This window comes from Protopterus annectens, chromosome 6.part0 (genome assembly GCF_019279795.1).
Source record: "Protopterus annectens isolate FY-2018-M chromosome 6.part0, PAN1.0, whole genome shotgun sequence".
NCBI classification, from domain to species: domain Eukaryota; kingdom Metazoa; phylum Chordata; order Ceratodontiformes; family Protopteridae; genus Protopterus; species Protopterus annectens.
The window spans coordinates 1,135,032,391-1,135,058,493 of NC_056737.1; the positions used below are offsets into that span (position 1 = coordinate 1,135,032,391).

Here is a 26,103-nt window from a genome sequence, read left to right on the forward strand (position 1 = left end):
TACCACTGGAAAAATTCTTTCATGGCATATAATCTCCCCACAGGTAATGTCCTCAGGGGGTGAAGGAGAAGGCAACACTTCTTCTGAATCAGAATCCTCAAAGGAGGTAAGGAATGGTTCTTCTTCAAGGACAGAATCCTCCTGATCAGAATCTTCATCTGAATCAGGGGTACTGAAAAGGACTCAGGTGTAGGGTCTCTCTTCCTTTTTCTTGGGGATGATTCCGGGGGCTGCATGCCTCTGACCAAAGAAATAAGGTCCTCAGCTAACTTGATCAAATCCTGCTGGTAACCTGTGGGATGGGAGACGGTAGTCCTAGGCACAGAAACTGAAGCTGAAATCATTTTAAGGGTAGCTTTTGCCTTGGACCTATGCCTGTCCACTACTCTGATGCCAGTTTATTTGGAAGCAATCCCTAATGTTGGCAGACCGAAAGGGACATCATCAGTTGAGGATCGTACAGCGAAAGCCGAGGTCTGCTTGGCAACTTGGGACCAAACAAACAAACCAAATGCCAAGGTCTGAAATGAAGATGAGGGACCCGGCAGCATGTCAGACTCCAAAAGGGTCTCGATAGAGGCCTACACCACCACATTAATCACAGAAGGGGGCTGCAAAAGTGCCTCCCCTTCCTCTGTGATAATGAGTCTTGGGGGACTGGTGGACAGAGAAAGGTTGTTGTCCGAGGCCCTAAGTTCGGGTCTTTTTTCCTTTTTTTCCTCTTAGGGAGCTCAACCTTGGGACAACCAACAGACACCGTCATGCGATGGAAAATGGACTGCTGACTAAGGTGCTTGGACAAGATTTCAGCCTACTGCAGAGTACCTTAATGCCTATGCTTTGTTGAAATAAAAAGGTTAGGCATGGTGAAATAGCAGTACCTGATTTTACTTTGGTCTTCGATCGGGCCCTACTGTTGAATGTGACCTAATGGTGTGCAACACTGCTGTAGACATCAATGATTGTGGAGCAGCAGAAACTCTTTGCAAAATTGAGTACAGGGGTTGAGGAAATCATTCCCTGTCTTTTCCCAAAAATGGTGTTAAAGATTTCCAGTTACCTTGTGACAGTCTGACACATCATTACAATTATATTGTCAGGAAAATCACAGCAAAAGAATCTCAGCTGTTTACAAAAAGCATTCTTAAAAAAAAATTCTGCTTAAGTTTGAAAGCCAATTTCATTCAGCCAATGCCCACACCTCAAGCTCTCGGGAAGACAGCAAAAATATAACAGCAGAACTTTGAGATCTCGAATCCACCCCCAAATAAGTTTCACCAGAAAAAATTGCCCTCTCCGTTGTACCCTTGCTAATCTACTGCCTTACAGTTGCCTTGGCCTTCTATGTGCGCTTCAAAGTATGAAATGTTAGAATTTTTTTATATACTGACCAGCTGTGGGTTTTTGTTTTCCCTTTTCACTGTTTCAGGGATTTAATCCACCACAATGGTGGCTTTTTTACTATCTTGTGCAGCGTTTTTCTAGTATGGACCGTGACTCCTCTGTTGGGAGGGTGACAAGAGTCCACTTTCACTGCAATAGTCACTATGCCACTCCTCCACAAGAAAATACTCACATACACCAGTGATAAGGGCTACCTCGTTCATGGACTGTCAAATGCCAATCCCTTGTCCATCCTTCTGAAAACCCACTTCCAATGGATTATGGTATCAGGGTGCTCCTGGAACACTCCCCTCATCTCTTGAAAATGTTCTCCTAATGAAGGTAGTTTTATCTCCTGTAAGCAAGGTACAGGGTTTAAGTCTGAGCAAGTTACTTCCACAACCTACCATCCCTAACACACACCCTGGCATACTGAAGGAATGCCTCTATCTTCCACTCTACCAAAAAGGCAGCCATTCTAAGTTCTCCAGTGTATTGCAAAAGGAGGATGGTATCAGCTGTTCTGTTCTCCAGCTGCAGTTTATCCTCCCCACAAAAAAGCAACAGCAAGTTCCAATATTTAAATCTGTGCAAGTTTCATGCTAAAAATGGACTCGCGCCCAGACAGAGTGCTTTCTTAAAGAAGAAATGAAAAATTTTAAATAGTTTAAATACAAATGAAATGTTGTGGCACCGACACTCTGGCTAGGCTTATAAATGCCCTTGGGCAGATAGCCTAGTACCTACCTATGACTAAGTGGTATGCTCCTGCATCTGAGAGAGAGTTTCCCCTTATTACTTAAAGCACACGGTGCACATTTTATATCTCTTATCACTCATTTATATTCCTGTCTTTCTGAGCCCATTTTATATATATATATATATATATATATATATATATATATATATATATATATATATATATATCAAGGAGAGCTACTTAGTGCAAAAATGACATCAGGCAACATATAACCCAGTGGCAGAGTTGTTCCCACCACGAAGGGTCAGAATTTGATTTCTGCAAATTCATAGTGACATGCAGCTGTAAAGCATCTCATAAATGAAGCCAATTATCGGATTTAAAAAACTGCTGACAGGAAGAATATGTATACTAAATGATTACACTACGAAATTAATCCTTACTACATACACACAAACCTAAATGAGCTGACAAATGCTGAATACAAAGCCTAAACAATAAAACTGCACCAACAACTTGCAAATGTTTACAAATGAACAGTAAACAAATCAGTCCTTGTTTAAACAATTCCAGGATATCACTTTACATAAACCACTGGAGTAGAATTTCTAATATATTTCAGAAAAAAAACTTAGATTCCATGTAATAAACTACCCCCCCTTAAAGATCCTGCTTAACTTTTGACAACTTCACATGTCATCTTTCTGGCTTCCTGAGCATGCACTGAGAAAATGTGAGCAATAAAAGTTTTGAAATTTAATTTACTTTTTTTAACTGATGGCTGAACTGGTCCAATGACATTTTTCATCCATATCACAACCATATATCAGAATGCAGGCTTAATGTGGAGAAGTTCATAGGTTCATAGCTAACTACTACGCGGGCTGCCTCTATGGTCCGTTTTAAGCCTAGCCAATCCCCCCCACCCGAAAAAAGCTGAGACTCAAACCCTGCACCTTGTGCCTGTGAGCCAAACACCTTAACCATTATCAACTCTAATGATTTACAATTAAACAATAAATTACATAAAAAATAGAAGTATATACAATGATTTACAATGAAAGCAGACATTATATAACATTTTATTTTTTATATTACATTTGTTAACTGGGAATGTCCGACGATACAGGTCCATTTTCAGCAGAGGCCCGAGAAGAAAAGCTCCAAAAGTAAGCAAGTGTAAATACAGTGAAACTACTACAGTGAGTTATCACAAAAAAATCTGTTTAGCGATATGTATACACAGGTACATGTTATTCTCACATACACACAGCAAAGGTTGGAAGTTAGAAGCTGAGAAAGAAATAGTTAAAGATTTCATCTGAAAAAGGAAAACACATATATTAAGGTGGTTATCATACATGGTATAGTCTTAACTTTAAATCTTTCCAGTAGGTGGGTGATGCACAAAATTTTAAACAGAGAATCAGAGTTTTATTCTTGTAATGAGGTTCTCATTTATAAATTATGTTTGAGTGGGGGTTAGTCATGGTTTGTACAGGGACAAAGCCACTGCATTTTTAGGTATTTCCTAAGAATTATTTTGAATTGGGATAAGGAGTCAGTGGTGAGTTCTGCAGGAAGTAGGTTCCAGTTTTTACGAGCAGAGTTGGAGAATAGTGATTCACCAGCTGAACTGATGGTTTTAACAGTCTGCACTAGCATTTTGTTAGAAGAGCGAAGGGATTTTAGGTTACTGTAGGGGGTGATAATATTTTTAATATTTTTCAGTATAGGTGTACTGTCTGGTTGGTAGAGAATTTTGTGAACAACTATTAGTTGGTTATATTGCAGTTGATAGGGTAGTTTATGCCAGTCTAGCGATTGAAGGTTAAGGCAGTGATGGGTTCTATAAGCTGATCCTGTGGCAAATCTGGCAATATTATTGTAGCAGCTAGTAAGTTTATTAAGGTTTGATTTGCTTAGGTTTACGAAGACGGGTGAGGCATAAAGAAGGGTTGATAGCAGATGTGTACGGGCAATAACAGTTCTAGCAGATTGGGTTAGGAACTGTTTAATCCTGCATAAAGAGCCTAATTTTTTTATTAACCGTTTTAGCAGTTTTGTCTATGTGAGCATCAAACTTGAGGTTGTTGTCGATGATCACTCCCAGTAGTTTAGTACTAGGTTCTGGGTTAATTATGGTGCCACTGTTAGATGTTATGGTGAGTTGTGGTGAGGGGACCTTGCGAGTGGGGGAGAAGAGTAATAGTTTGGTTTTATTTGGGTTTAATAGTAGCTGGCAACCAGAGAGCCAGTTCTCTACCTTGTTGAAAGTGATTTGGAACCAGGATTGTAAATCTGTGGGGGAGGTGGCAGAGCAGATTAGGGTGGAGTCATCTGCATACTGAATACAAGTTGCATCTGGGATGACTTTGTACAGGTCATTAATGAATATGGAGAATAGGAGGGGACCTAATATAGATACCTGTGGGACTTCAAGGGTGACTGGTAAAAGGGACGGTAGGTTATTCTTCCATAGTACAGCTTGTTGTCTGTCACTTGGGTAAGAATGAAACCAGGTAATTGCTACGTTATCTATGGAGAGCGATTTTAATGTGTTTAAGAGTAGCTGGTGGTTTACCATATCAAATGCCTCGGCTAGGTCAAGGAAGAGGGCTGAGGAGAGCTTGTTGTCATTACGGTTTTGATTTATTGTATGAGAGAAGGGCTGAGGTTGTACTATGACAAGGTCTAAATCCATGCTGGGAGGGGCTAGGAGAGTGTTTTGATTCAGATAGGCAAGAAATTGCTTGTGGATACATTTTTCCATTATTTTAGCCAAGGGAGACAGAATGGCTATAGGCCTATAATTTGAGAGTTCAGTGAAATCTCCCCCTTTATGAAGAGGAACAATGTGGGAGATTTTCCAGATGTAGGGGATATAAGCTTCGTGGATAGTTAATGCTTACAACATTATGAAACTAAGCACTTAAATCTGTATATTAGTTACACTTTTAGAAGTAAAACAGACAAGTTCAGAGGTTTAGATAAAAGAACAGGATTTAAATCCTGAACTTAAGTAGTGTGCACAGAATAAATCCTGTTATCCACTATCTAGACATTAGTCACCTAATGGAATAATAAAAATGTAACTAATTAGCTGTCTTCTGAAAAACTGAGCTTCTTCTGGTGCTTCTTAAGTTCCAGGAGTGTGGACACCAGGCTACTTTGTTGCAGGAACGGCTGAGCACAAAAAACTGTCAGGTTTACTAAATGTAAGAGAGTAGAAGGCATGTCTTGAGTTAATTGGTTGTTGTTGTCTCTTTCGGCTTTTCCTGGTTAGGGGTTGCCACAGCGGAACTCCGGTCCGCTAATGATTGGTAGCGGATTTTTACGTGCCGAGTTACCAGCCCTGACGCACAACCTTCAACGAAGGTACGCCCATTCATGCATGTCTCCATGCAGAAGACGATCTAGCTGAGAATCGAACCAGACAGCGTCTTACTGTGAAGCGACAATGCTTCCGCAGCACCACCACTGCGGGATTCTTGAGTTAATTGGTGATGCAAGAAAATTATGTTGTACACAAAAAATGAACTAATGAATCACAAATTTTATCAGATGCAGTCTGGAGAAGTTTTGTATTGTGTGAGGAGTTAAGTGATGGCAAATGGACATGGTACTCCAGCTCTGGCCTTGGCATGTTATGCCAACGAATCTCATACATTCTAATGCCAATATGAGGATGACTTAAAGGCACCTTACTTAGGTTAGTGTTGTCTCAGAAAGTTAAGTGAGTTGTTTGTCAAGGAATAATCTCAACATGTTTAGTTGTAACAGGGGAAATAGGAGTCTTCAGTGGATCTTTTAATTAAAGAGAAAAATTACAAGCTAGCTTGGGTGTGCATCAAATAGCACATTTAAAGATATCAGACAATGATTTGCCAGTTCCAAAGCAGGTTAAAATCATTTTGAATTTTGGCTTACAGTACAGTACTTGAGGAGTTTAAGATAATAATAATAATGGAACATACCTATCAGCTTATCCAGATTTTTGTCTCAAATGTTTGGTCTGTTCCTCATAAAATGTGGGTTTTCTGGCAAATCACTGAGAATTAAAGTAACTAAATAATGATAAATCATACAGTTTCATACTTCTTACCCTCTGGAGAATGCATGACATCATTCTACCAACTTTCTAAGTTTATAAGAGCAATATTTAGAAAGTGTCCATATTTCTCAACCTTTGTCTCCCTATTATTTTGGCTTTGTCATTCTTGAGTTAAGAGGTTGAGATATATGTAATGGAATCGGCATGAAGTGTACTGGTCAACAAAGGAAGATCAGACAGGAAGTTACTTATAAATATAAAAAAAAAAAACAAGGGACCCAAAACAGACCTCTGTGGTACTACAGACTGGAAGGTGCCGGTTTCTGAAGAAAGACAGTAATGTCCTACTGCAATTGTTCTATGATCGAGGTAAAATGAAAACAACTTATCTATATTGATGCTTTCTTGTACTTCTACAATTTCTTCTATTAACTTGCCCATAAAGCACTCCACAATAGTGTGCCACTAAACTAAAGATTCACTGCTTGTTGCATATGGTGTGACAAGCAACACTCCTGGCGTCCCATCTAATGGCACCCTCAAGGTTACAACAAACACTATCATCTCCATATGAAACAGTGCCAGCATACACTGCTGTCTCTAGAATAACATCCACCTTACCAAATTGTGCACAAATATTTGAAAACCCTCTATTCTATGACAGGGACAACCTCCCTGACAAAAACTGCTTTAGGGTCGAAAATTGTGTAAAACAGACGCCTACATAACCAGAGGTAGCAGTATACGTGGATATAAAGTAACTGACTGAAATTTACTCATGCTGTATTAAAGGAAGCATGAGAATGTCAACAAACAAATTTAAACTTAATATTATTTTCCTCTTGATGGATTACAAACTTTTAAAATGCTTCAATCAAGTATGACGGTATATAGCCTCTCTCTCTTTTGCATTCATGAGGGAATGTCACTGTGTACTTCCACAAAATCCTGCCAACCAGAACAAATCTTTCTGGCCCACCATTATTTGCTATAAGATAATGAATTCATCCAATGGGGAAGGCTTACACTAGAACTATGCAAAAATACAACTCACCAATGATGCTTTCCTACATCTTAATTAAGGACAAAAAAACAGACACACCTCACACATTACCAACCCACATTACTAAAAGTACATTTTAGCAAAAATAAATATTATTTTTATTAATTAATTTATTTAACATTTGTTAACTGGGAAAGTCTGACTTGGAACGAGCCAATTTTCAGCGGAAGGCCGGGGAGAAACGCTCCAAACGCATGTCTTTGTAACGTGGGAGGAAACCGGAGCACCCGGAGGAAACCCACATGAACACAGGGAGGACATGCAGACTCCACACAGAAGGCACCTCAGCCAAGAATCAAACCTGAGAACCTCTTGCTGTGAGGCGACTAGGAGACAACCCTAACTGCTGCACCACTGCGCCGTCCTAACAACAAATAAATTAAATAACAAATAATAAATATATTACACAATTCTTTAGCAAATGTACTGGAAGAGAAAACAGTTACCAAAGTGCAACATTACAAAACAAATACATTAATATGCATTAACTGAATCAAATGTTTTTTGCATATGGCTGCTCCTTTCACACTACCATTTACTTAATTATTCTAATTCTGAGATTATATAATTTAATGGAAATAGAGTAACAGCTTGTTTTCTACAAAAAATCATGTACTTACTTTTTCTGTGGTTGTGTAACCTAAGAGTATGAATAAACAGTTGTAAAGATTGTGCCTCACCTTGCAAAATGTATTTAATAGCTAGTAATGAAATGTATTTTGCTGCAGTTTGTTAATTTTTCCTGTTTCTTGGTAGTTTATAAAGAGTATCAAAAGTAACGGGATATCAGTAAAATTCAGAAATGCATGTTTGGTGAAGATGAATATTTTCCTTTATGAGATATCCATTTTTTATCAGCTCTTTATCCCTCCTCCTGACCCATCGGCTTATCTGTTCCCCTTCACCAGGGCAAGGGTAGACCAAGGAGGGCTGCATTTTACAGCTTTTGAGGTAGTTTCCATTTTTCATTATTTTCTCCCTAGCTCCACCTTATGCACACTTCACTAGGTGTTGGGGGAAACATGCAATGGGCCATCCAGAGAGGAAGCCCTCTTACTAAGGGGAATTTACTCCGAGATCCCCCTGTCTCTCTCCTCAGAAAACAAACAGTGGGTTTTCTAGTCTCCCAACAGGGAACTTGCACCACCCAGAACCACCCTAAATACATGAGAACCCTTCATACCACCCATACCACTTAACTTCTTGGAGCAAGAAATCTGGACAAAGCCATTAATAAAAGTGGGACAAAGGACCAAAAACAGGGTATTTTTTTTTTTTTTTTTGCTCTTACAAACTTAGATAGTTGACAGACTAACAGGTTTTGCAGTAGCACAAATTCTCTGAAGGATATGAAGTCTGAAGCTCAAATGTCTGTCATTATTTTCTAACTTCAGTCTTCAATTATTTGCCACTAATTTAAAAAGAAAACCACAATTTTGTGAAAAATGGACCAAAAAATATGAGGCAAAAATCTGGACATTCTGTGAAAATCTGCAGAGTTGAAAGGTATGCTTCCACCCCTTCCAAGTGAGTGGGCCACACCTCTTCACCCCTCTCTACCTCTTCCACTGCCAGTACCAGGGCCAGTAATCAAACTCCAGTCAAACAGATCACAATAAGTGCTCCAGCCATCTGTGCCATGGACCAGGCTATGAGATATCCAAAAATGAATGCAAGTGTCGCTTAAATTCATGATGAATGAAGGACTTGTATTACTACTGTTTTAACCTGAGAAATCTGAATATAAATCAGACAGCTAGCTAAAGACAAATAATGCATCATTTGATAATCTGATACAAAAAAAAGTAATACTGGGGGTGCGTGAAAAAGAGGTTTAGCTTGCACCGTTTGTCAAATGGCCAGATCGTGATGTAAAAAGGTGGAGACATGCTGTCAGATATGCAAAAAGGGCAAGCGATTACCCACTGTTATGTTTTCAAATGAAAGCAGAACACAATCAAAAGAAACGAGACAAAAAATGGAATTAACATCACTGTTCCTTAAGCCATCCTGACAAATTAACTGTATTACATTAAGGACACATTTCTCCATGTGCAAGTTTGTTGTTTATGATAAATTCATCACCCTGAACTTCCAGTCTCCCTAACTTAATACATTTACATAACTTTTATCAATAAACCACACATTTTCTTACCTGCAAGTGACCCTGCTTCACAGAACAAAAGAGTGGGGAAGCTCCTCGTCGATTGGTTCTAGATATTACTGCTCCCTTTTCAAGCAGCAGCTGACAGACCTCCAGTTTACCTCTGCCTGCAGCAGCTGTCAAAGCTGGAAGAAAATACATATTATTTAATGACAAGAATTGATTTCAACAGCAACTCAGTATGGAACCTCTGATTTTTTTGCCCACTACATATCAATACCGACACTTTAATAGCCACAAAAATTATACAGTGTTACACCTGCTTTTAATTTACAAAGAAAAACTGAGCTCATTACAACTTCCTAATTCAATCCGAATTAAAGGGCAATTATGGTCAGAAACTGAATAAAACCTTTTCAACCAGACCTTTGCCTTTTCTGCAGTACTAACATCCCCCACATCCCTATTTTAGAAATTGCTACACTTCAAAGTAGCCAGATGGGAAAATAATGGGTCCCCTGCATTTCAGCTAGACATCAACAGAATAAAGTAAATTTCTTAACTGAATGAACTCCTTTATATGCAGTCTTGATCAGTAAGAGGTGTTAATTTTCTTCTGCTGCACTTTTAACTGTGATAGACAAAGACAGTTCACTGTCTCAGCACTACTTGTTTATGGCTTCCGTGGAAGAAAAAAAAGTACAGTTGTGTAAGTAAAATTACTATAACAGATATTCAAACAATCACTTCTCCAGTAGCCTAAGCAATATGGGTGATATCCTGCTAAGGATATAATGAGCTGGCCATCAGGGCAGCTTTCCATACCCAAACCATTAGTCAGCTGAGCTGAGCTGAGCTGACTAAAAATCATGTTTGGGCACCAAGCCCTTCAGAACTTTCCTGCTGCTAAAGAGAACATTTTGCTACAGGCTTTCAAGAATCAACGATGAACAACACTGTTCCACTGATGGGTACCAAAATGAAATACACTCAACAGGCAGCAAATGGAAACACAATCCGACTTTAAGGATTCCTTGAAGGCTTTTCGCCGAGGTATCAGAAGCACAATTAAAGTTGGATTGTGTTTCCAGTTGCTGCCTCGAGTGTATTTCATTTTGGTTTTCTTTGCTGCAGTGTGTTGAATTTTGATCTTAACCACTGATGGATATGTAAGTTTTCTTTCTGGAAAAAACTTCTACTTTACTTTTTATGAAAGAACACTTACCTTTTTCTGAAAAACTTAATTAAACTAGGGGAAAAACTGTTTATGACTGTCACATGACTTTTGATCTTCCTTCCAAAGAGAGCATTACTTTTGTGGTTATAAATTTGTTAAAAGTTAAAGTTATGCACTTACCACAATGTTAGAACTGCTTTGTCTTGTTTTGTCTGATTCAACACTTGGATTATCAGATCAGATGAGATCCAACCTCGGTGCTTTACAATAGCTTGGATCTAGGACTCTGACTCCTCTCCTTCCCACAATTCCCTCTGGTCAACTGGTTACCCCAGATCAAGTTTGCCTACTTCTAGTCCAAAAACCCTACTGGATAAGCTAAAACAGGCTTAGCTGACTACTCTATTAGGTCAGCAGGACATAAACACAACTGTGCAAAGGTTGCCCAAAAGACAAGGTCCTTGGTCAGATCCAATTGTTCTGATGGAAGTCTGGGAATGACAATGTACAATGGGAGATGAAGGGAGGGATGTTGACCTGTACGAAAAAAGACAAGACAGATCTAGTGCTATAGTAAGTACATAACGGTTGCATCCAATGTTGTCTTTGTTGCCCAATTCAACTCTTGGGACACATTCTCTAGCTACCTGTGGTACAGAGGAAGGATATTCCTGAGAATGGTTGAGCCAAAAGAAGTATGAAATCTACATTGCACATCCAGCTTGTAATGTGACACAGAGGTATGAACAGTAGGCCAAGTAGTTGCAGCACAAATCTCATCAATAGGGACTCTTACCATAACAGCAGTAGATGCAGCCACTGCCCTAGAATAGGCCCTTGGTTTGCCATGTATGATGATTCCCTTCTTATGAATAAATGCAATGAAGTCAGAAAGCCACCTGAACAGTGTTACTTTAGAAACTCCAGGACCAACCTTAGCTCCTGGAAAGGAAATGACGAGTTGATCAGATTTTCTGATATCCTTTGTCCTATGCAAATAAAATCGGAGTTGTCGAACATCTAGCAGATGCAAGGTATATTCCCCTTTGTTAGAGAGCTTTGAGAAAAACAATGCGAGAATGAGCATTTGGTTAAGATTTGCTTCAGAGGCCACTTTTTGGAGAAACTGGGGGGGGGGGTTGTTCTCAAAGACACTCCATCTTTACGGAAAACTAGATTAGGAGGTTTACATAATAAGACTTGGTACTTCAAAACACACCTTGCAGACATAACACCTAACAAAAAGTATTCCAAAAGAAATTTTAGATCCACAATAGCAGTAGGTTCAAATGGAGCTTTCGTCAAAGCCTGAAGCTTCATAGTAACACCTCACTGTGGAACCGGATCCCTGTCTGGGGGCCTTAAAAGAAAAGTTTCTTTCAAAAACAAAGCCTTGAAGATCTTTAGGGAAGCAATAGAAGGCTGATTCTGCCCAACAGGAAAACTGAAAATGGCTGCTAAATGCACTTTAACAGATGAGAAGTGGAATCCTTTGTGAAACAATTCTGCCAGAAAATCTCAAATCTATGGGAGAGGGGTAGAAAAGGAGCCTAACCCCTATTGAGGAGACCCATATCATAAATATTTTCCATTTATTAAGATATTTTTTTTCTGGAATTCGGCTTCTGTGAGGAGAAGAAGGTCTGGATAACTGGAGTAGACACCCTGGCATCCCCAGCCACAGTTAAAATTGAAGCAACTATGTGGTTAATTTCAGCATTCCAGGTCCCAGTGAAGTTTGCTGCATGGGTGACACAGCAGGGTCTGGATGAGGGTCCAGCACCCAAGGCAGGTGTATTAGATGAGGCCAGAGAATGGTTAATGAAACCTGCCAAGGCTAAAAAACAGCAATGAGGATAACTTGGCCCTGCACCTCCTGGCTTTCTGAAAAACTTTCTTATCACAGCAAAGAAAATGAATGCATAAAGAAGTTCCGGGGGCCCACTGTGGACTAGACAGTCCTCAGTGACTTTCCTTATGAAGGATCAGGGAAAAATAACCTCTGTATTTGTTGTTTAGGTATGACGCAAAAAGACTGCAAAAAGTTTGGCCTTAGTGACTGAAAATCTGTCTTGGCATTATTTGATTAGGGACCACTCGTGTGGCAAAAGAATAGGTCTGCTCAATCTGTCCAACAGAACACTATAATACCTGGGATGTGCATTGCAATTAGAAAGCAACTGTCCACTACCACACTTTCATGGCTTGCCAGCACAGTTAGCATGAATGGGTTCCTCCATGCTTGCTGACGCACCAGACTACTACTATGTTGTGTTCCGGGATGCAGCTCACACCCTCGTGGAGGGAGTCCTGAAAGACCTGCAACACTAGGAGGACTATCCTCAACTCAAAGACACTGATGTGTATCCTGACCCTTGTCGTTGACCAAGATGCTTGAACGATCTTCCCTTCTCACCCACCTTAGAAGAGAAGTGTTTGTGATCACAGTGGCTTCCAGTGACTGTGGGGAGAACGGTCAACTCCATGACACTATGAGGTCAACCACCAACTGATGTGTTTCCTACATATCAGTGTGAGAAGTATCGGGGCATGAAGGAGATGCAACATCAGTGACTACTGAATGGAAAGTGTGCATTCAAGGGTCCTGATGTATCTTGCTTGAGGAACTAATTTGATCAATGCTGCCATCAGGCCCAGAAGTCACAGAAAGTCTTGCTGGAGGATGGGGGTTATGAAGGACCTCTGAAGCAACTTGATGCAGGGATAAAATCCTGGACTATGGAAGCCTGGCTACTTGAGTATTCATACCCATGTGGCATCCAATAAACTCTTACTGACTGCACTGGTGTCAGCTGGCTCTTGGCAAGATTGGTAGTGATTCCCAGCTATGCAGATATTTGGATCAAGAATTCCCTGCACTGAGCTACGGGATCATTGGTTTGTGCATTAAGGAGCTAGTCATCTAGATATAGGAACACTTGACTCTTGCAGCCTGAGATATGCTACCACTGCCATGCACTTGGTGAATACCCTGCTGGCTGTGGTGAGACCGAAAAACAGTGCTCTAAATTAAAAATTAGTAAGCTAGAAATGAGGAAATCTCCTGGACTGCCTTACTATCTTGATATGGCAGTACACATCCTGTGGATCTATGGTGCACATCCAGTTGTCCCTCCTCATAAAAAGTAGAATGGACTGTACCATGACCATCTGGAAATTCGCCCATTTCACAAACTGAGGTGATTTAGGTCACCCATTTTCTTTGCAACTAAAAAGAACACTGAATAGACTCCAGATCCAGATTGGTCTGGGGGGACCTGCAGGATGACCCTCTTTTCCGAGCAACTCTCATAACTCTGCTGCTGCTAATTCCACCTGACTGGGAGGAATGTTGAAAATTCTCTTTTTTTCCTGAGGATGGAAAAAAATGGAATAATGCAGCCTCTGGTGATGATCCTCTATACCCATGAATCTTCAATGATGGCCTGCCAGGCTTGTGGGTACAGGAATAGGCACCTCCCTGACTGCTTCCAAACTGTAGCAACTGTTTAGGAGTCATGGTAGGGTCACTCCATGAAAATACTACAAAACTCCTGATTCTGTGGTCTGCCTCAGTCTCTAAGATGACGTCCATTAAAGTTGCTTCCCCCTCTGCCCTGGAGAGGTCTGTCCACAGAAGCACCCCAGCCAAAACTCTGGGATTTTCAAAAAAGCCACCCCCCCCCCCCTGGTTTCAGGAAAAGGTCCTCTGTTGAGTGGAAAAGCATATTCCGCTGCAGACAGTATCTTGTCTTCCTGATTAGGCTTGAAGAGAGTGAAGAGAGTCAATCTATCAAAGCATGCATTGATGAAGGATGTATTGAAGAACTTCTGCAAATTCGCATATGCACATTCAGGCAAGCCGACTAATGGCAATACCGGTGGCCGCTGCCCTTGCTGTGCCATTAACTACACTGGAAAGCAGGAGTATGGTTACATTTGACCCTGACTGGAGGGTATAACAACTGGGACTCCAATGATTTTTGGATTTCCACTGGTAGGTTTATCTGAGGGGGACTTTGTCCATTCATTTGTCAAGTCCCGCTGGAAGTGTGTCACATGAGCTAGGTAATTCAGTGCTCAAAGTCCAAAAGTCACTGAAACATATGCCCATTTTCCAAATCTGTCCAAGGCCCTAGATTCTCTATTATGGGGATGGATGAATGTGTTCTCTTCGGAAAGCTCCTTCCTAGTGGCTGCCTCAACAACCATATCATCTACTGGGGGAACCTTGCTCCAGTGCAGTCTAGTCCTAAGGGCTACCAGAATCTTATCAGGTTTTCTTGGAATTGGGCCTACCACATCTGGTTCCTTCCATGCCTGCTGAGAAACAAGGTCCATCTATTCATTAGCGAGTAGAACCACCCAGGAGGTAGAAGAGCCAACCCACAACACCTTCAGAACACTGACACCTCTGAAGAGGAAGCTTTGGAAGATGAACTCACTCTTTACTTCATCAGTTCTAGAATGTCTAGACCTTTCCAACTGAGCAATTTTACTTGGGCTTGTACATATCAAAGTGAGCACTATATGCAATGACAAGTCTGATAAGGCAGAAGTACACTGTTAGGAGCACTTCCCTAGAAACTAAATGGGATAGACAGAAGGACTTCTTGACTATGGTAGAAACATGACTAAAAAAGTTGTTCACATAACTACCTAGGTCTCTTCTGCCTATATGCCTGGGGAGGAGTACCACTTATAACATCTTGAGGTGCCAACAGCTTTCTGTCCCCAAACGCTAATAAGTTGCACATTTTTATATTTAGTTTGAGAGCATTTTCAGTACAAAGTATGCGCATATTCCATTTGTTGCTGGAGCTGCTTGGTATCAGTGGAGGCACAGATAACCGTGCCCTACTTGCAGTCATCATCAAACCTACTCAACCACACTTCTGAGATACTGGCTTGGATGTTTGAAAACAGATGCCAAACAGTACACAGCCCAACACTGATCTCAGTGGTACCATACTATGTACAATTTTATGTTTAGAGAGGGTACTAGCAACTTTCACAACTCGGGATCTGTTAAACAGCCAACATGCACTCTAGCTGATAACACAAGGTTTTATATTAGGTTTATCTAATTTTTCAGTAATATCAGCAAGGAGGAATAGTGTTCATTTTTATTTATTTATTTGCATTTGTTGACCAGGAGAGTCCCCTGAGTCATGGCAACCCGTTTTCAGTGGAGGCCCGGGGAGAAAAGCTCCACAAGAATTTACATTAATGATAATAGTAGTAAAGAAAAGATGTTACATAATAGAGAACCATTAAGAATGTGACAGAAATAGAAAAAACATAGTTGTTAGATATTATGAATATAAGGCTGAGATTAATTCGGTTGTAAATATTCTGAAAGAAAAAGCTTGCTTAAATGCAGAAACAGAGTTTAGTAATACGTGATCAGCAACCATACTAAATGACCATGGCTTGGAAAATAAGGAATCTGCTGAATGGACATTTTTCCCTTACAGACTTAAAAACAGGATGTATGCAAGAGCAAAAATGCAAAATCTGCTTTTAAAGAATGGACAATGACACTGTGACAATGTGTTTCCTCAAAAACATGTTTTTCTGCATGGACAACAGGACACTTATCAGCAATGGCAAAAGAACAGATGTTCTTATACAAAGATCCAAATAGAATACAGGATGTTCATACTGTCAGAAAAGCTGGTCTCATAAATTCAGCAAAAATGTGACAAGACATTGTTAAACAAGGAAGCTGAAAAATAATATAATTAAGTCAGCAGTTTGCGTCAGCATCTGCAACAATTAGTACTGTTTCTACAGGATGAGCAATTCTCCAAAATAGAATACCAAGAGGAAATGTATATGTTTGTGCATGACTAAATTTGTATATAAAGAGCTGTATGAATCCAGTTATGTTAGGAGTATGGTAGGGACACATTTGTCCTGAGGTAAATGTTATATCTCTCACATCATCTGTACTATATGAGAAGTAAAGTTGGAACAGTACTTTAAGCTGCAACGTTAGTCTGTTTGGTTTATTATAAAAAGTTATTTGTTACTGCTCTAAAGTTGATGTTGCAAAGTATATTCTCTCATCAGAGTATATTCTGCAAGTTTCTGTATGCAACAGACTGTGAATGCAAATATAACCAGACTTTGAATTTTAGCAGATTCCAGCCAGCAAGACTGAGTGTCTTAAGAAGACTTCAAATCCCACAGCAAGCAGCAGTAAGTTCCATATAATTTTTCAATAGTGTGCAATAGGGTTTCTTGTGTAACATTCCTTGCAAAGGAAAAATGAAGAATGATAAGAAACGTTACTTTTCTGAGAGAATAATATACTGGAGAGTAAGAGATACTAATAGATAATTTCACATTTTCAGTACGATACAGAGCTATACATTTATCTTTGACAGACTGTAGAGGATCTATAAGCTGGGGGAGTAGTTAGGTAGGAGCATGACAGGGGCATTCCCATTTGCAGGACAGGTGTGAGACCAGGTGGGTCTTGAAGTTGTTGTGGTTAGACATGTTGCATAGTGGAGAGGGGAGAGAGTTCCATAGTTTAGCTATGGTGCAGGCTAGCACTAGTTGGCCAGTGGGATGAGAGGGTTTGTATACTTGTAGGAGATGTTGGTTCTCGGACCTTAGGGAGCGGGAGGGTGTGCAAGGTACTAGGGATATGGACAGGGATGGGCAGTCAGCTGGTTTGAAGATCAGCTTGTGTGTGGTGGTAAATTGCAGATATCTGAGGTAGTTGGGCAGTTCTAACCACTTGAGGGTGTGCAGGGAGTGGCAATGATGAGATGAATTTCTGGTGTTGGTGGCACATTTGCAAAATTTTATGCTACTGGGATTCGAGTTTGGAACGTGGGCCTAGTTGGAGGTTGGTGAACAAGGGAGCGCTGTACATGACAGAGGGGAGGAGGAAGGTAGATGAAAGTGTTTGCCGGGAGGAAGGGTAGAGATAATGGTTGTGTCTGTAGAGGAGACCAATTTTTTGATGGGTTTTCTAAATAGTTGAGAGTGTATGTGCGAGTCAGACTTTAGGTTTTCATCAATGATGATGCCTAGCAGTTTGGTACTGGGAACTAGTTCAAGAGGGGTGTTATTTTGGCTTATAATGGAGAAAAGGTTTCTGTCAAGACTGAAGTTTCTAGTGGGTGTCAAAATCATTAGTTTTGTTTTACTGGTATTAAGGGCAAGGTGATTTGATTGCATCCAGGATTCTGTTTTGGAAAAGGCAAGTTGGGTTTTTAGGAGTGGTTCAGTGGGGGAAGAAGCCGAGGAGATGACGGTGGAGTCGTCTGCATACTGGATAACAGAGGCTTCGAGAATGGAGAGGTGGAAGTTATTGATAAATACATTAAAGAGTAGAGGGCCAAGTAATGTGCCTTGAGGAAGACTGATGGGTATAGGCAGGAAAGATGAGGTAGATTCTTTCCACTGAACTGCTTGCTGGCGGTTGGATAGGTAGCTGGTGAACCAGGTTAAGGTGGAGGGAGAAAGGTGCAAGAATGAGAGGTGAGAGAGGAGTAAGGAGTGGGAGATGGTGTCAAATGCCTTAGATAGATCTAAAAACAGTGATGATACATATTTGCCCTTGTCACGTGCTAGGTTGATGGTCTCAAGAAAGGAAAGGGCAGTCATGGTACTATGGCCAGGGCAAAAACCGTGTTGGGTATGGGAGAGGAGGTTGTTCTGAGTTAGGTAATGTATGATTTGAGAATGGATAGTTTTTTCTAGTATTTTTGAGAGAGGAGAAAGTATGGCTATGGGTCTAAAATTGGTTGTGTGTCTGTTTTTACCACCTTTGTGTAGAGAGATGATGTGTGTGTGGCGCCAGATGGTTGGGACGTATAACTCTTGTATTGATCTATTTATAAGAATAGATATGGGGGTAGGCTATGGCTTCAGTGGAGTGTTTTAGATAGGTGGGTGGTAGATTGGTGCATTGCAACAGGGTTTTAGCTTGAGGAGAAGCCTTTTTATTGTGTTTGTTGGGATGGGTTTTAGGCAGAAATGTGAAGTAGGAGGAGATTGGTTGGTGGGGTGAGGAGGGCTAGAGCGGTGGGTCAAGGAAAGAGGAGGATAGTTTTGCTACGCAATCTATAAAGAATGAGTTGAATTTAGTGGCAGTTTTGAGGCTGGTAAGGGTGGGATCTGGGCAAGGTTTGCTATTATTACCAGGGTGAAGAATGGAGAAAAAGGGAGTTCAAAAAATTTTTTGGATTGGATGAATGCATGGTTTGGAGTTTGTTGTAGGAGGTTTTGCAATCTTTAGTTATTAGCTTTGCATGGTTTGGAGTTTGTTGTAGGAGGTTTTGCAATCTTTAGTTATTAGCTTTTTGGCTAGGTTTCACAGTTGTTTAAATTCTAGGAAGGAGGTGGTGGTGTTTTGTTTTTGGTATTATTTCCATTTTTGGTCACTTTGACGCATGATGTGTTTAGTTTCATAGGATAGCCAGGGGCAGGGATTGGTTCCGATTCATTTGGATCTGAGGGGTGCTAGCTGATTTAAAATAGTAAGGAATGTTTTATTGAAAGAGGATATTGCACAATCTAGTGGGAGGGTTTTTAGGGGTGACCAGTCAGTGTGTTTCAGGCATTCTGAGAATATTTCAGGGTTGAGGAAGGCTAGGTTGCGGGTTTGCCTACATTGGTGATGTTTTTGTAGGGGGGAGGATATATGGTCCATTAAAGCAAGTATGTGGTCACTAAGAGGATCGGGTAGTATACCTGCATTTCAGGCCATGTGGGGGTGGGTAATTAGTATCCAATCTATGATGGTACCAGAATTTCCATCTCCGTTAGGCCTGGTTGGAAGGTTGACAAGTTGGGTGAAGTTGTATAGATTAACTGAAATGGATGGGGTATCAGTGTTTAGAGAGGCCCAGTTAATGTTCATATCAGCAAGGATATAGGTTTCTATTTTTATATTGAAGCTAAACCAATATAAGATGTCTTCTAGAGATTTGATGTTTTCACCCGGGGGGAAAATAGATTTGAAATTAAGTTTTAAGTAGCCCATTATCATTTTGGCATGGCTGATGGGTAAGTACACGACAATCTGTCTGCAGACCATTTCAAGTCTAGTCAAAAACTCTATTCAAAATCTCTCTAGCCTCAAGAAGAGTATGACAAGTTAGATATGGAGAGAAATTAAGGCTGCCCATCAAATTATCTAGGTTTACTTTGAAGGCAGCAAGGGTGTTACACTGTTTGGCATGCAGTGAAAGTTTGTTCCAGAAGGGAGAGATACACTGGAATATGAATCTATCACTCCAGTGTTTCTTATTTATTTGCTGATGAAGGTTTAGTTCCTTTAATTGAATATTTGATGCACCATTACTTTTGGGAAGTGATACAAGATTAAATAGGGTTTTATCTTTCATGGCATGAAAGGCTAAACACAGATGTCCCTGGAGGAGTCTAAGATACTGAATATAGAGAAAGGCTACCAGTCTCCCCTGATAATCAAGACTTCTGAGGCCAAGGATATTTTCAGTTATGAGTATCCAAGGTCTCTCAAGTTGTGTGATACGTTTGGATAAACAAATGTTTATTACATTCAAGAGTGGGTCTGAAAAGATACGAGTAAAGGGGAATTAAGACTTGTTTGGATGAAGTGGAGATGCCTTTGGAAACTGGATGGGCCAGATAAAAGGCTTTCTGTACTACAATGGAGACATGAAGGTCAAATCTTAAGGAATTATCAACAAGACTACCCAGATTCCCTGCAACAGTGTCTGACTGGAAGCACGCATCTCCTATATGGTAAATGAGCCTGTTTTGTCTATCAAAATTTACTATGCTACATTTTTTTACATTTAATTTGAAACCACTGTCCTTGCACCAATTGTTAACACGGTCCAAGACTTGTTGGAGCAATTGCGAGTCAGATGAAGATCAACCACCACCACCCAATTTACAGTCATCTGCAACCTTAGTTAACTATAGGCCAGAAGTGCTGGCCTGAAGGTCTGAGAAGCATATGCCAAACAGTAGAGGGCCCTAAACTGAGCCCTATGGTATTCCACTGGTAACTTTTTTGCTTTCAGAAGTGGCACCTGCTAATCTAACAACAAGAGTTCTGTCAGACAACCAGTTAGCTATCCATCGCACAATACAAGGACTTCTATTCAGATATAAAAATCTTTCTGGTTTTGGAGACCAGCTGGCATAATGGTTAAGGTCTTTGCCTCCCATGAACAAGGTACAAGGTTCAATCCTGACCTCCAACCTATGCCAGTTTGGTGTTTGCACATTCTCCTTATGTCTCTGTGGCATTTCTTCAATGTCCCAATAATGTGCTGAGTGTTTCCATCTCAAACTAACCAATGAATGGAGCTGTGGGCAGCAGCAGACTCTACATGGTGCCCTATAGGAGGAAGATTTGTACAGACCAACCACTATGGGCATCTACTGTGGTGCACAGTATCCTCAAGATAGAAGAACACAGATAACAGACTGCGTGCCGTGACAGGGCTAGCCACTCGACGGTGTAAAATATGTCTCTAGGTGATTCGGTTAAGTTGACTACTGTCCCCAAAATGGGCATAGGTAGTTACCAGTGATAAGTGGGTTGAGGACCCGGCCTACTCTGACCTACGCCGGGGACCCTTGCTAATGGCGGAAGGGGTATATGTGCCCCTATTGGCCAGTGTTTGCCCACCATAAAGCCCAGCAGCCATGGGTCAATAAGCTACTGGCTGGCCGGTGTCTAGTTTCCCAGTCTGGGTTACCTGGGATAGTTCTGTTGAGCGAAAAACCAACCAACCTGTCAAAGATGAACTAAGAATTGCTCTGCTTAATCTAGGTTCATTGACAGGATGCAGATTAGAAGTGGATGACATGGTGATATGTTGGAGGCTGGACATCCTATGTATCCAAGAGAAGAGATGGAAGGGCAGTGCAGCAAAGCCACTTGGCTTGGGATCCAGACTCTACTACTCAGCAGGGGGGACAGGCAAGAAATGATGTAGGAATTGTGGTGAGAGAGAGCTTTCAGAAGGCAGTGCAGGATATCATCAGAGTTAATGACAGACTCATGGCAATCAGACTCAAGTGTAATGATAGGGCAGTATTCATAATTTCAGCCTATGCCCCACATCAGTGTTGTGATAGTGAGGAAAAGAGTACATTCACACAGCAGTTTTAGAACCTACTAGATAAAGGAAGACAACATGAATTGGTGTTGATAATGGGTGACTTGAATGCACATATCAGGACAGACAGAATAGGATATGAGGACTGCCTGGGTTCACATGGGTGGGGCAACAGGAATAAAGAAGGAGAACCAATCCAGACTTCTCTGTGGCAAACAGCTTGATAGCAGGTGATACATGGTTCTGAAAGAGAGAGGTAGTCACTAGATGACATACAAGAGAAGCCAACATGCAATTTGGGTAGACTTCCTCCTAGTAAGGAAAAGGCACTGAGGTAGAATCCATGATTGTAAAGCCATTCCCAGTGAAACAGTTGGCCCACAGCAAAAAACACTAGTTGCCGCAATCAGTTGCAAGCAGTGGTCGGGGTCAGAGAAGGCTCTTAGATTAACAGAGACCAGGCTAAATACCTGGAAGTTGACTGGAGAGAAAGTATAACAGTTCAAGGAATTACTCACGGCTCTAGCAACCCAAGAAGAGAAGGAAATAGGTGGAGTTTGTTTATTTTTATTTTATTTATTTAAGATTTGCTTACAGGATGGTCCAACTGGACAACAGTGTTCACTTTCAGCAGAGGTCAGGGGAGAAAAGCTCCAGCAAAGTACATTTTTACTAATACATGTCTAGTACAACAAAGAAAAAGTTGACTATACAGCTTATATGTATCTACTTACAGTCTAGCAGAGATCAGTAAAGTAACTTGTATACATAGGAGATTAATCAACATAAATACATACATAAAAGATGAGATTAACACAAAAATAAACTACAAATACAGTACAGAATGTCTTACATTTTCTTAAGTTTCTACAGTACATTTAGTAAGTCATCTGACAGAATACAGTTTACAACTATGAGGAAGACAAGGGGATACAGGTAAGGGAGGAGGAGGTTACAAGAGTTATACAGTAGACAGAAGTGTAGTTAGAGGTTATATCTGAGTGAGGGAAAGTTATCCAGGGTTAGTACAAGAGCAGAGCCAGGTAGATGTTAGGTGATCTTTTAGTAGTTTCTTAAACTTGGTGGTGCATGAGATGGATCTAATATTGATGGGTAGGAGGTCCAAATTTTTGCCAATACTATTTCAGTACAGCAAGTCACCAGCATTATTGCTACTTTTAGTGATGTTTACTAGGTTTTTGTTATTGGATCGCAGGGTCCGGTTATTCAAATAGTGAGTAAGTAGGCCTTTCAGAGCGGGTGTTTTTCAAGTTGGGTGAGTATCTGGTGATGGAGAACTGGTTAAAAATTGAACAGGAATTGTGAGTTGAACAAGAATGGCAGTACCTAAAAACAGCATGTGTTAGGACTACAGAAAAGATGTGTGGCTGAGTCAGGTATGGACGCTAAGAAAGTAGTTGCAATAGCAAAGAATAGGGCATCGGAGGCATTCGACCAACTTCTGGAAAGTGACTCAGTAAATGGTGCAAAGAAATTATATCAGGTTGCAAGGCAAAGACAAAGATGAAGATAGCCAGACACCTTCATAAGGGATGCCAGCAACAACCTGCTCACCAGTCCACAGTACATCAAAGGCAGATGGAAGCAATATTTCCAGTACCTTCTGAATGAAGAAAATCCCACCCTAGAAGAAGTAAGAACAGCACTAAGGAAAATGAAGTCAGGTAAAGCAGCAGGTTCAGATGAGGTCACAGCAGATATAGTGGATATAAAAAGTTTATACACCCCTGTTAAAATGCCAGGTTTTTGTGATATAAAAAATGAGACTACAATAAATTACTTCAAAACTTTTCCCACCTTTAATGTGACCTATAACCTGTACAATTTTATTTATTTATTTTATTTTACATTTGTTGACCGGAAAAGTCCGACTCAAATCTGTTAGGGGAAAAAATATAAAAAATAAAAAACATACAATAAGCTGGTTGCCTAAGTGTGCACACCCTTAAACTAATACTTTGTTGAAGCACCTTTGGCATAGAGTGTCAGGTGTAGTCTATGACACAAGAATGCCAATGAAGCTGAAACTTAAGGTGTACAAGACAGTGGTATGACCAGTACTACTGTATGGTACAGAAACCTAGGCAGTAAAGGCAGAAAAGTTGAAGAAGCTAGAGGTGACAGAAATGAAGTGCCTGAGAAAAGTAGTAGGATGCACACTGTGGGACAGACGAAGAAATGAGGACATTAGAGCAGAAGCCAAAGTAGCTCCAACTGCAGAAGAAATCAGAGAGAACAGATTACGGTGGTTTGGATACATGTACAGAAAGGCAGAAGACAATCTGGTGAGGAAGATTTGGGACATACAGGAAGAAGGAAGCAAGGCCGTCCAGCAAAAAGGTGGATGGATTGTGTGAAAGAAGATCATGTGACAGTCAGGCGTGAGTGTTGAAGAAGGCAGGAGTGTGGCAATGAATCAAGAGAGTTGGCGACAGTAAACATGATAACCCAACCCAATGTAGAAAAAAATGGGAAAAAGGGGGCCAATGATGACAATGCAAGTCTATCAATAATACCTACATGGGGAATAATGTCAAAGGCCTTGGCCAGGTCTAGATATGTTGTATGCACTGCATAACCACTATCTACTGTTTCAGTTACTTTTTCAAACACATACATGAGGTTAACAGGGCAGGACCTTCCTTTGATAAAGCCAAACTGATAAGGTCAAGGGCTGAGTCAGGGCTAATGAAGTCTGAGAAAATGTGCTGCATATCTTTACATATGACACTAGTAAACTAATGAGTCTATAGTTACCAGGGTCTGTGGTTGGGCCACTGTTGTGTAATGGTATTACAATGACGGTCTTCCAGGCTTCAGGAATGTTAACTAGTGGAGAGGCTTAGATTAAAGAGGTTAAGTGGGGATTCAGAAAGGCCACATCTGGCACTAATAATAAGACAACCTTGTATGTTGTCAGGGACTACGGATGAAGTATTCTTAGTTTTTGAAAAGGCTGAGAGAACTTGTTCCACAGTAATTAAAGGGAGTGGCTGGGATTATGGAACTTGTGGGACAGCTGTAACTGTTGGTAGAGTAAAATTTGCACTAAATTTGTCAGCTAGAACATTAGCTAATTCCTTTGGGTCAAAGAGTGCAGTATTATTGACGACAAGATGTGAACACTGTTGGGTGTTTTTAACTTCCTAGCGTAATTAAAGATTTCAGTTATTTTTGGTTTTAGTGGCTATTTTAAGTTTTATTTTGTCTATTTTCATTCTTCCTCAACTATTGGGTATCAGATCCAATCCTTGGATCTGACTCAGACACATTCTACAGATTTCGGATCCAACTCTCCAGCTCCTCCTTCTACCCATAATGCCCTAGTCCATCAAAATACCTCAGATCAAATTTGCTGCAATAAAGGTTTCAGTGTACAATAGAAGAGGAGAAGAGAAAACTAGAGCAGGGCTCAAACCAGAACATACAGGTTCCAAAAAAAAAATCTATCTGATCACTCCAAAAGATGACAGGTAGGGGGAAGGAAGGAGGGGAACTGAGAAAGAATGGAAATGGACACCACAGATGCCTAGTTATGGAAAGTACATAACTTTAATATCTGATGTTGTCCTTTTCACTCTTCCTCAACGTATGGGACAGAGTTCCCAGCTATGTAAATTTTGAGTAGCCCACATGGAAGAATATTCCAGAACTGTTGAACCAAAAGCAGCTTTGCCTCTGGAAATTAAGTCCAATTTGCAATGAGTAATAAAGGTATGAGCATTAGACCAGGTGGCTGCTGCACAAATATCATCAATGGTAGTTCTAGATCAGAAGGAAGAAGAGGTGGCCATGGATTTAGTTGAATGGGCCTTAGGTGGTTTTGGTAGGGAGAGGCCCTGCTGAGAATAAACCCAGGAAATGCAATTAGTTACCCATTTGGCCAACGTAACTTTAGAAACTGGGGGAACCCAGCCAACTTGGTGAAAAGGAGACTAATAGCTGAACTGTTCTGTTTAAGCAGAAACATGGTTGTCTATGCATATCTAAAAGATATAGCAAGTATTCTCCTTTGTTTGAAAATTTTGGAAAGAAGACTGGTAAGTGAATGGTTTGACTTGTGTTTGATTCAGAAGCCACTTTTGGTAGGAAACAAGGACTGGTTCATAAGGTAACTCTGTCTTCATGAAACAATGTATGGGGCTTTTGATAAAAGAGCCTGGAGTTTGGAAATCCTTTTACTGGAAGTAATAGCAACTATAATAGCTGTTTTCCAAGACAGGAATTTTAAGTAAGTTTTTGCTGAAAGTTCAAAGGGTTGTTGAGTTAAGCCTTGCAGTACTACTGTTACAATCGAGGGAGGTGATGGATCTTTCACTGGGGGTCTGTGCAGAAAGGTACCCTTTAGAAAGGCCTTACATAATTTGGAATCAGCCAAGTAAGACGTACTGTATCCTGACTGAAATTTGATTTGGCTGCCAACTATAGCCTGAATGTGGACAAACTAGAACCTTCTTTAAAAACAGCAGCTAAAAACTCCACAACAGAAGAAATAGGGCCTGTAAAGGGATCATCAT

General features: G+C 40.6%; 1 protein-coding gene across 2 annotated transcripts in view; it reads right to left on the reverse strand.

The window, feature by feature from the left end:
* TANC1 (tetratricopeptide repeat, ankyrin repeat and coiled-coil containing 1) overlaps positions 1 to 26,103 on the reverse strand; it is a 3,647,153-nt gene that overhangs the window by 514,112 nt on the left and 3,106,938 nt on the right. For both annotated transcript variants that reach the window (XM_044074752.1, XM_044074753.1), the window contains exon 22: positions 9,356 to 9,489. In XM_044074752.1, the coding sequence (XP_043930687.1) occupies positions 9,356 to 9,489 (134 nt within the window). The remainder of the gene's footprint in view (positions 1 to 9,355; positions 9,490 to 26,103) is intronic.